This window comes from Octopus bimaculoides, chromosome 11 (assembly GCF_046866305.1).
Source record: "Octopus bimaculoides isolate indiv1 chromosome 11, ASM4686630v1, whole genome shotgun sequence".
In the NCBI taxonomy this organism is placed as follows: domain Eukaryota; kingdom Metazoa; phylum Mollusca; class Cephalopoda; order Octopoda; family Octopodidae; genus Octopus; species Octopus bimaculoides.
In genome coordinates, this window is record NC_142938.1 from 23593377 (window position 1) to 23606049 (window position 12673).

Sequence of the window (12673 nt, forward strand, 5' to 3'; positions counted from 1 at the left end):
CAGTTTTCTGGTACATGTCACCTTGATCGGGCCAGGCAGAGGAGTTGATACCCCAGAGAGCTGTGTTCTAGCATGAGTGGTACTGTACCACTCATCTAAGTACAGTACCACTCATCTAAGTACAGTACCAGCAGGTATTGCAGGAGAGGAAGGTCTTGCATTTGTTAAGATCAAACATGAAGTTAACATCAGTCATCCTTCCTTACCCCCATGAGGACACCATCCCTGTAGAAGAAGGGAAGAGTAACTGATGCTAATTCTCAGAATAACATTTCTGTTGAGAGGATTTGTGTCACATACTGGATATCCATAAAGTAATCAGTACATTAGATGATGAAGCTAATGATGACAGATGAGAAGAATCCAAGACCAGTACTGCATTCTGTGAAAGTTACAGAGGGAGTGGCATCTACCTTTCTGGATGAGTGACAATGAGATATTATGAGGGAAGAGGGGTTTAGGCTAGATGTTTCACTTGTAAATAGATAGCAATAAGCTGGGAGGAGGTGGGCATGTTTAGTTGTTTGTAGATTTTCCAGGTGTGTGTGTGGCAGTTTTTAGTGCATGAAGTAATCTTAAGTTCAGAGAGGCATGTGATGTTATGAGATAGTGGATGAGATGGAGAATGGTGATATCAGTTGTATGTAAGGGACCTTTTTTGTTGTTGCTGGAAACAGGTGTTGCCAGTGAATGGCCTTTGTGTGCAGCAGACTTCTTTTGCAATGTAACCTGGTGCCTCTTTCTCCTGTGGTTAAAGTAAGGGCAAATTGCTTTTTTTTTGTTCACCTAATTCCCACCTACAATTTTATATTCCATACATGTGTAATATAGTTATAGCACCTATTACCAACAATATATCGTAACTTATCATCTGTGTAAATTTGATTAAATGTGCAAGTGAATCCAATCATCAAGGTCATCAACAACGAAGCAGAATTGAAGCAGTTATGTCAATAAAAAGACAGAAACGTAAGCCCCTATTTAACTATTTTATGATTTCCAGAATCCCAAACTCAGCACCTACCACTGAGGAAGCACAGTGTGCTGAAATCACATGATCTGATGGTTCTAGCATCCATTCCAGATAATTCTCCTCTGCTACAATATGTGTACTTTTAAGTATCATGTACCTACTTGAGAGGTACTCCCAGGGTGAATGCTGTAGAATCCCAAAAGGTTGCTTGATATGTCCTCTTCTACTAGTCCTATTAAATGCCGATATGACTTTGTTAATAACTGTTAATTTACATAGAGATAACCAGAAGCAGAACAGGGAAGAAAATTTCCCTTAAATAACACACTACTGTCTCAAAGGACACATTAAATAAAGTAATTATACATAGCCTTGCCTTTGATAATGTCTACTTTATCAGAGTTGATCTGGGGCTTGAGATGAAGTGGAGAATAGCATTTAGTTAGGTATTTGAATTGTGTACATTTTTCTACATCCAATGGCAATAAGTCACTGGTGAAGGACATGGCATATTGTTACGTCCTTGATGATACGCCACGTCCTCGACGACATGCCACGTCCTCGACGACATGCCACGTCCTTGACAATACACTGAGTCTTTGGCCAGTTATGAGTGGTGCCTGAAGGATGAAGGGTCTTCACATGTAATCTCATGGAAGACCATAGAAAACCCAGGTCCCTACATCAATGGAAGCAAGCATTGGAAGTTATGCATAGCTGAATGAGCGAGAATATTAAAGAACTCCCTTGACCCGAGAACTTCTTAAATTCCAGGACGTTTTTGGACCTGCTTACACTTCAGAAGATTCCTACTGAAGTTCTGGGACTCACAAGCTGACCAGGTTGATTTAAGAAAGCGGTCTAGGGGAGACGATCTCTTCCACTTAACCCTTCTCCTTTATCCGTGTGTTCAGCACCTATCTCTTCTTTCTTCTCGTTGGAGAGAGGTTATACGCCATCGGTAATTAGGGTCTGAGAAGACGCTGTAAAGCCATGTGCTTTATGGACGTGAAACCCAGGGTAACTCTATAGGCCGGCCATAACTATCTTTATTTAATTACTCTACTGCTCTATAGCTTAGAGTGTGCTTTTCTTTCGGCTTTATGATTCACTGCTTATATATATATGTATATATGTGGGGGGGGGGGTGTCCCCCACTATCGCTTGGCAATCGGTGTTGGTGTGTTTGTGTCCCCGTAACCTAGCGGTTTGGCAGAAAAATCTGATAGAATAAGTACTAGGCTTTTAAAAAATAAATCCTGGGGTGGTTTTGTTCGACTAAAGCCCCTCAAAGCGGTGCTCCAGCATGGCCGCAGTCAAATGACTGAAACAAGTAAAAGATAAAAGCTATGAGAAACCTCGAGAACAGTTCTTTACGTAACCAGTTATACCCGATTTACTAGATGAGTTCTCTCCCTTGAAAGTTCGCACGAGCAAAATTATCTCATTTACAACACAAAGAAAGCTAATAATCAAATATTTGATTATTTTCCTTTCCCCGATTCGTTTTTCTTTTATTACTCAGATACATGGATGTTTCACGGGACTTTACCTTAGCACCTAACACAGGTTATCGATTAATAAAACGAACATTACAAGCCGAAGATATTTGTTTACTGCGTAATGTAAGTATCCATAGTAACAGTTGGTAAAATTCCAACGAGGAATCTGTTAAGTGCTTACTATTTCTGTGGGAATCTTTTGAAATCCAACTTTTATTTGTACCAAAATATATACAAATTTATAAACTTTCAGGGTTGTTTATATCACGATTTTTCAAAATTGTGCAACAAGTGTTAAATAAACAGGTGAAGGTAACAAGTAGAGGCGAAAATGATGAAGCTTCGTCCTTTTAATTCTGTCATTGGCAAAGTTTTGAGTTTTAGATCAGAGACTCTCTTTGAATTTTAGAATTAACTAATATATATATATATATATATATATATATATATATATATATATATATATATATATATATATATGTGTGTGTGTATATATATATATGTGTGTGTGTGTGTGTGTACAGGCATCCCTACACATTTGCCTCCACCGCCCGATTTTGTTTCTTCATAACTTTCAGAAAAATGAATATATTTTAATTAAATTTTCTATAAATATGCTTCAGATTGTATAGATTTCGATTATATCGGAATTTGTTGTGAAAACTTTTTCTGTGGGTGGAAAGAGGATTTACAGAAAATTCACTCAAGTTGGCTTTGTTTCCTTATAACTTTCAGAAAAAGGGATATTTTTTAATGAAATTATATATGCGTGAACACACTGACAATTTTTTTCGAAATTTCAAGTTTCATTTTGTAGATGTATGTGACGTGTGTCACTATGTATGTGTACGAGCCCTCCAATTTTTTTCTTATTAAATTACGATATAACCGTAATCTGCTCACTGAAATGTATTTATAGAAAATTTCATTAAAAAATTACCATTTTTTTCCTGAAAGTTATGAGTAAAGAAAGCCGTCTCGTTTGAATTTTCCGAAACTCCTCACCCAACCCCCAGAAAAAACTTTTTCACCACATTTTCCTATATAATTAGTATGTACACCAACTGAAGCACATTTTTGGAAAATTTCATTAAAAAATATCCATTTTCCTAGAAGTTATGAGGCAACAAATCGGTGGGGTACACATGTGGAGGTATGCCATGTTATACAAACTGGATAAATAAAACTCAAGTACACTCATGTGAGTGTATTTATTTTTAGTTGGCAGGAGACGCAAAGAAACTCAAGGGCTGAGAGTTTCGGGCTTACCTCAAATTCCTAGTTATTTAGTTATTTTGTAGCTGCCGCCTATTATAAATGATTATAAGCTCTGTCTGAAGAGAATCAAAAGACAATTTACCTACCAGCAATTTTAAGTCTCTAACTATTTGTTATCTTGTTGTTTCTTTAATTATAGTCTAAAATAATTTATAATTTTGCATTTTGTTTCCCTACAGGTATTTAAAGAATTTGATGAAGGCAATAAAGGGTATTTATCTCGAGAAGATATAAAAATGAGCATTCTATGTCTTTTTGGATACAAACCCTCGAAGGTGATTTTTAAAATTAATTCTTAACATTTAAAATTAATTCTAAACTATTAGTCTTGGAATCTTTTCCTTTTGGCTGCTGGCATCAATTTCTGTTTGAATTGATTTCACATTCAGTGTAATGATATACTTTTATAGGCTGATGAATGACATGAAAATCATTTTTGCTATAAATCAATAAATAAAGAGTTATTAGCTATTTAAAGTTTTTTAAAATTTGGGTAATTTTAGCCAATCATAAGCCACAGACACATTCATACCTGTTTCCATAGTAACAAACAAAACATGAAAACTCTTTTGTCTGCGAGAATGCATGTATTGACAAATATATTGAAACCACTTGTTTTACCTATCTGCTGACAATTGAGCATGTGAATTTATGTGGCGCAGGAGATATGAAAATTGTGATTTTTTTGAGAAATTGATTGAATGCATTTCTAACTTTTGTTTTCAATGAACTGGTCAACAAAATGTTTGTTTTTTTAAAAAAATATTTAATTTGTTAATGTGCTATTTTGTTTTTAGATAAATCTTTTAAGTTTGTGCTATCGCATTAAATGCGTATTGAATGCTTCAAATTACAAAAGATGTGTTGTTTCCTCGTTTTCCGCATATAGAATACAAATATTGACAAGACGTGCTATCACACACAAAATGACAGCTTCCAAATCCTGTTTCCTGACTGGGTGAAAATTATCAAACTTTAAACCTCTATAACTTTTTAAAAACACTTTTCTGGAAAAGGTGCAATATCTCCAGCAATTCAGCTTGGAAAAGTACATTAATGTGTCAAATTTTAAAATTTTCACACCACCACCACGATCATCATCATTTTAATGTTCATTTTTTCCATGCTCACATAGGGCAGACAGAATTTTGTTGGGGTAGATTTTCTACATTCAGATTCCCACTCTTGTTGCCAACCTTTCACCTGTTTCCAAGATATGTTTTTAATGAAAGATTACGCACAAAGATGTTCTCTTGGACGACAGAGAAAATAACACATACTCATATGCATATATGTATACACATGCATTATATACAACAGGCTACTTTTAGTTTCCAACTACCAAATTCACTCACAAGGCTTTGAATTGGATTGAACCTGGAACCATGCAGTTGGGAAGCAAGCTTCTTATCACATAGCCACTCACACCTGCGTCTCTAGGCATGCACACACACGTTCATGTTTGTGTGTGTAGGTATATTTATCATCTAGTCTGCTATTGTTGCCTGACACCTTGACACTCCCACATCATTTTCCTGTTACTCTTGTCCATCCATTGGTATGGGACCTACCTACTTCCTGTTCCCCTACCACTATCCTCACTATTCAACCACCCTTGTCCTTATTACATTCACCTTCACCCTCATCACCCTATCCTGTACTACCAGTCATCTCCCCCATTCACTTTACCTGCTATTATACTCTTGATTCTTTTCACCAGCTCACACACTGGCTCTCATTTTGTCTCCTCCTCCTCCTCCTTCTTCTTCTTCTTTATCTGCCATTATACTGTTGCTTCTTTTCATCACCTCTGCACCCTGACTCACCTTCCGTCCTCCCTCTGTCTCCTGGGTCACATTGCTTCTGTTATCATCCTATCTCCTTGCTCACATTACTTTGTACTTGTTTTAGAATACTGGGTACCCTCAGTATTTGTCCCTCTTATGACTCACCACTATCATTCATGTTTCTGTCTTATTGTTTGTGCCTCCCACTGGACCTGGCTACCTCTGTAGTGATGGTGTCACACAAAAATCCACTCAGTACACCCTGTAAAGTCAAGAGGACCCTTTAGTTTTGTTGAGGATATGATATCTTCCTAGTGATGAACCCAGTACACTCTGTAAAGTGACTGGCTTCAAGGACATGCAGTTGTTGAAACCATGCCAAAAGTAAAATACATGAGTGGGATGTGGTCCTTTGATCTGTCTAAATGAGCAGTACCTGAGATTGTGAGCTGACTCTGAATATGGCGATTCATCCAACCCATGCCAGCATGGAAAGTGAATGTAAAACAAAGTTGATGATGATGACAATGAAGTTGATGATTATATATTTATTTATTTGTAGTATGAAACTGATAGAATAATGCAAGCCTATTCTGATGAATTCAGTGAAGAAATGGGTAAGTTTAATAATGTTTATCTGGAAAACATAGAGTAGTTTTAGCACGTTTTCATGTTTTCTAGAATGAATTTGTTAAATTCAATTTCAGTTTACCATCATAATAATTTTGGATATTTCTTGCAAAAGTCAGTTAACTTGCTTGGTAATATTGATTTAAAATTTTGGCACAAGGCCATCAATTTTGGGGGTGGTGGTGGTGATAAGTTGATTACATTGACCCCAATGTTCAACTGGTACATATTTTATTGACCCCAAAATGATAAAAGGCAAAGTTCACCTTGGTGGAATTTGAACTCAGGGCATGCAGACGGATGAAATGCTGCTAAGCATTTTGCCTGATGTGCTAATGATTCTACCAACTCACCGCCTTAACTGGCTTGTTAGTATTCTTTACTCAGTTTTATATCTGTAGTTTCTCTTTTTGATTTGGGTTTACAGAGTTTGATCTCCCAACATGATATTGGTTGTAGAAGTAAATGACTAAGTGAATAGAGAAGGAAACAGTTTCTTATGCAAGATTTTAAAATTGTTGTGTGTTGGAGAAGAACATTGAAATCCTGCAGGATCTGATGAGCCAGAGGACTGCATCAGACTCCAGTATCTGCTTTGACATGGTTTCTATGGCTGGATGCCCTTTCTAATGCTAGACACTTTACAGTGTACTCAGTGCTTTTTTCTTGGCACTGGCACTAGTAAGATTGTCAAGTGACTTACAAGATGAAAAAGCCCTTCATGTGTACGAATGATTGTATATATATGAGTGTAAAACTCTACCTGTTGTACTTGTCTCCTTCCTTCATATATATATGTATGTTTGTATATATGTTTATATATCTGCAGGTGTAGATGTGTTTGACAGACAGTAGGGTATATTTGTGTACATACATATATAACTCATATGTATATTCAAGTTTTGCGGTGAATGTTTTACGGGTTATGTTTTTGCGTATGTGTTTTTATTTGTATATACGTCTATCCACGTATGTATGTGCATGTGTATATGAACATAATGTTGCGTGCATGGGTATATATATGTGTGTATGTGCGTGTATGTGTGTATTGTATGTATGTATGTTTACATATGTATAGACATATATGTGTGTGTGTCTATGTATATGTACACGCATGTGTGAGTATATATATATATATATATATATATATATATATATATATATATACATACATACACACGTGTGTGTGTGTGCGTACATGTATGTATATGTGTACATGTGTGCATATGCAGATTCTATGAATGCTGACATTCCCTGGTTGACATTGCTTGAGAAAAACAATGATGTGATCGTTACATTCATTGATGAAATGATGACCAGTCTGTCTCTCTCTGTTTTCAAAGACCAGGGGAATAAAAAAAAACCCTTTATTTGAAGAAACAGAAATCGGTTGGCAACAAGAAGAGCATCTAGTCAAAAAATGGTACTGGAATAAGTTTCTATCTAACCTATGCAGGTGTGGATAAACAGATGTTAACTAAACAAACTATTATTGTTGTTGGCACTCAGTCGCTTACGACGTCGAGGGTTCCAGTTGATCTGATCAACGGAACAGCCTGCTCATGAAATTAACATGCAAGTGGCTGAGCACTCCACTGACACGTGTACCCTTAACGTAGTTCTCAGGGATATTCAGCGTGATACAGTGTGACAAGGCTGACCCTTTGAATTACAGGCACAACAGAAACAGGAAGTAAGAGTGAGAGAAAGTTGTGGTGAAAGAGTACAGCAGGGTTCGCCACCATCCCCTGCTGGAGCCTTGTGGAGCTTTTAGGTGTTTTCGCTCAATAAACACTCACAACGCCCGGTCTGGGAATCGAAACCGCGATCCTATGACCGCGAGTCCGCTGCCCTAACCACTGGGCCATTGCGCCTCCAAACAAACTAATATATGTGTGTGTGTACACACACACATGCACATGTATTTTTGCATGTCTTCACATATTGAAAATGGTGACAGTGTTTATGTCACTCATAATAAAATGTCCTGTTGCTCACCAGTTTCATTGTCTGAACACTACAAGAATAAAGACACTTTACTTGAAAATCAAGGTAACAGGTAACAGGAAGTGCATGGAATGATGACAATGCTGGTGATGATGATGATGACGATGACGATGACCATGAAGATGATGGTGATGACAAATGTTTGTAATGATGATGATGGGTGTGATGATGACAATAATGATGATGCATTTACATGTATTTCATTCTACAGGTTTAACTTTAGAAAGCTTCATAAAAGCCATGACACCAAAGATGGCTGCAAGAGATGAAAATGAAGAGATTCGGCTTACATTCATGGCTTTTGATTTTAGTTGTAAGTAATTCTAATATATTTGTTACATCTATTGACCCATTACTCTAAAATTTGGCTGGTTCATACAAACTTAAAATTTTTTCCCCTACTTTGATATTCTGTTGTCTAGAGCCCTTCATTACTACTAATGTCCCCTCCCCACCCTGTAATCTGATCTTATCAATTATTTTTATATTTCACTTAAAAATATTACTCAGTTGAAGGGGTTCTATGGCGACCTCATTAGTGCTGATGGCTTGAAAAAGAACCCGGTACACTTTGTAAAGTGGTTAGAATTGGGAAAGGTGTGCAGCCATAGAAACTATGTTGAAACTGAGACAATAAAGCAATACGTGGTCCTCTGACACATTGGAGCCTATTGAACCTTCCAACCTATGCCAGCTTGGAAAGTGGACATGAAATTATGATGATGATGATGATGATGGTGGTGGCTGTTGTTACCAATTGTGTTATATTGTTAGACATTCATCACCAAGTGCTTATCTCTTTCTTTTGCTCTTCTTATGTGATTTAATCAGAAGAAGAATGAAAATGCTTCTTACCTTTTCTAAGGTCTTCCAAGACTGGAGGAAGCAAGATCTTTATCCTGGTTGGTGACCTGATTCAAATGCTTGCAACAGAGTAGACTCTCCAAAAAGGTAACCTTCCAAGGGCCCAGTAACAGATTAATCCTGCCATCACACGGAGGAACTGTCTTACATACAGACTTCCTCAAAGTTTCCACTCACTAACTTTCAGTCACATGACTTTGCTTGAGCTGATGCCATGATAGGAGACACTTGGTGAATGTGCTAGGCAGTGGGATTGAACCTAAATTTATATAGTTATGAAACACTTAACCACACTACCAAACTTGCAAAGATAATTCATAAGTTGAACAGTAGATACTGCTTTAGGTCACATAAATCTACTTTTGAGCTAACCATTTAGAAATTTTTCTTTCTTTTTATAGTTTTATATCACTTTTTTTAAAAACCTTTTTATATGAAAATACTTGAGACTGCCTCTAGTTCTATAATATAAACTTCCTGTTTTAAAGTGATCTAAAACAAAACCTTACATTAAAATTTTGTGTTAATTTATGTTCCAAATACCAGCTTAATAATATCAAGTTATTTTACACAAATTTCTTTATTATTTTCAAAATTAACAGGAACAAACGGGATGGTTTGTTTTAGTGGTTAGATATCTTCTGCTCACCAATTACTCAACTGTCAGCAGAAACCATGAACATTTATATTAAATTACTCCATATTTATTCATCTACAAAGGTACAGGTATGGCTGTATGGTTAAGAAGACAGCTTTGCAATCACATGGTTTCAGGTTTAGTTCCACTGTGTAGCACTTTGGACGAATGCCTTCTACTATAGCCTCAGGTTCACCAATGCTTTGTGAGTGAATTTGGTGAATTTGGAAACTGTAGTAAACCCTTGTGTATGTATGCATGTATATATGTACATATGTATGTGCATGTGTGTGTGAGTGAATGTAGATATTTCACAGCTTGCCTTGAGCAAGTCAGTGAATTGATATTTGTATTTCTTGTTGGCATTATGATCAGTTCCTCTGCGCTTACTTGACAAACAGGAAAGGGTTAGTGACAGGAAAAGCAATCTGGTCATAAAACCCTGCCTCATGAAATTACTGTGTAACCCATACTAGCTTAAATAAAACAAAACTAGCACAAAGAGCAAGTTGCTTAACATTTAGAGACCATTGATATTCGCCAATGCATGATGAAGCCCTGTTGATTGAAGACCAAAGGCAGTTTGGATTGTTATGATTGTGTCTTCTTCAAAGACCCCAGGAGTATAAGCAGAGTGAAATTGCTATATCCTGGAATAGAAACCATTCATGGGCTAGTTTACCATGAAATTATCTCCTATTCTGTATCACTTTCCTCAGCAATTACTTTTGGAATTTTCTTTTTCAAAATTTTCAATTTAACGTGTTTTCTTTCTTTTTAGGCCATGGTTTCATCACTATTGCTGATTTAAAGAAAGTTTTCAAGGAAGTGGCTCCAAAATTTCCTGAAGAAAATATTGAAGTTATTTTTAGGTGAGTGAATATTTTCGACTTTCAGGCAAGCTACTCTTGTCTTTTAGATTGTTTATTTCTATTTACAGCTAGAAATGATAGATGTAGTAAAATATTGAAGTTAATTGCAAGTTAATATATTAATCTGATGGAAATTAAATGTAAATATTGACCTGATAGATTCTGGCAGTTCATAAATGACTTAAAACTTGAGAACAAAATGACATCTATAATTCTGTCAAGAGAAAAGATGATGGTAGTGTTGATGGTGATATCTTATTTGCTACAGAGTTTTTGTTACTAAAATGGGTTACCTAAAGTGTGTGTTGTGTTGGTGGTGGTGGTGGTGGTGGTACTGGGTTTATACAGTAATTGAATGATAAAAAGAAAAGACTGAATGATGTTAAAAATATACATAGCATACAAATAAGTGATGAAACAAAAAGTCCTCTTGATATAGGAGAATCTCCAACAAAGACCAATCAAGGAAGCCCAGATTCAGGATCATTCTGACCATCAAAAGCAACTGCTGTCATTCTCTGATCTACAGATGAATGCTTAGAGTAGATCCATCTGCTCTTGTCATTTTTGTCACTGAAATCCACCTTATAATAAATTTACCGGAGGAGAGCTGCACTTTGCTCTCCACTCTTATCTGCTTTTCCAACTTGAAAGACTCAATGAGAGTTTGACTGAAAAGTGTCTGTTTTTGGAATTTCAGTTTTGTCCATCATAATAATAATAATAATAATAATAATAATCATAATAATCCTTTCTAGTAAAGGCACAAGGCCTGAAATTTGCGAGGAGGAGGCTTGTTGAATTCATTGACCTCAGTGTTTCATTGGTACTTAATTTATTGACCCTGAAAGGATTTAAAGGCAAAGTTGACCTCAGCGGAATTTGAACTCAGAATGTAAATACCGCTAAGCATTTCACCCAGCATGCTAACGATTCTGCCAGCTTGCCAATCTTAATAATAATGGTTTCAAATTGTGGCACAAGGCCAGCAATTTCGGGGGATGGGGTAAGTCTACATCTGATACTTTATCGACCCTGAAAGCTGACCTCGGCAGAATTTTAACTCAGAACATAAAAGACTAATGAAATGCCACTAAGCATTTTGTCCGGTGTGCTAATGATTCTGCCAGCTCACCACCTTAATAATAATGATTTGAACTCAGAACATAGCAGCAGAAGAAATACCATTAAGCATTTCACCCAGTGTGCTAACAATTCTGCTAGTTCGCCTTATTATTATTATTATTATTATTAGTAGTAGTATTATAATGGTTACAAATTTTTGGGGAGAGGGGTTTTATTTGATTACATTAACCCTAGTACATGACTGGTACTCATTCTATTGACCCCCAAAACATCAAATTATATTTTCTATAGATAATATTTTGATTTTCATTAGTCATTTGTTTTTATTGGTTTAAATGTCAGGGAAGTGGACCAGGATGGAGATGGAAGAGTTAGTTTCAAAGACTTTGAATTCATGATGAAATATGATTCAGATAATCTGGTTTAAAATAATCTGGATCAGATCAGATATTCTGTTCAAGTGCAGGTAAGATATGTTTAATTTTATCTGAAAAAAATATACTACTTAAAATTAAGTTTAATTCTTAAAATAAATCTATGTTTCATGAGAAGAGGTGGTTCTGATATCTCAGATACACCAACTTATTTTATATGAATTTTTCAACTTTTTAGTTAACAAAGATCCTCATAATTTTCTTGTTTTATTTACTGTACAGTTGTTATTTAGGTTTTAAATATATATTTATATTTTTTCATTTTACTGAACACTCAGGAGGAGATATGGTTATGTCGATATTGAGTTTGGTTTCAAGTTACAACCCACTGCCTGGCATCTTAGGCAAGTGTGGCTTCTATTTTAGCCATAGGTTGACTAATGCCTTGTGAATGAAGTTGGTTGATAGTAACTGTGCAGAAGCCTGTTATGTGTGTGTGTGTGTGTGTTTGAATGTTTATATTCAGTGTCTTCACATGACATTGTTTAAGCAAAAACAATGGTACTATGTGTAAATATACATACACACACACACACACACGTATATATATATATATATTTAAAAAATTTAACAAAAATACAACAAACGGAAAATTTTACAAAA

The 12673-nt window shown here is 35.9% G+C and overlaps 1 protein-coding gene across 1 annotated transcript; it reads left to right on the plus strand.

The window, feature by feature from the left end:
• The first annotated feature begins 565 nt into the window (after positions 1-565).
• Positions 566-12102, plus strand: LOC106880016 (EF-hand calcium-binding domain-containing protein 11). Its single transcript, XM_014929812.3, has 7 exons — positions 566-756; positions 2499-2598; positions 3933-4028; positions 6103-6157; positions 8389-8490; positions 10460-10550; positions 11979-12102. The coding sequence occupies exons 1-7, from the start codon at positions 614-616 to the stop codon at positions 12061-12063; spliced, it is 672 nt and encodes a 223-aa protein (XP_014785298.2). The 5' UTR covers positions 566-613; the 3' UTR covers positions 12064-12102.
• The last annotated feature ends 571 nt before the right edge of the window (positions 12103-12673 follow it).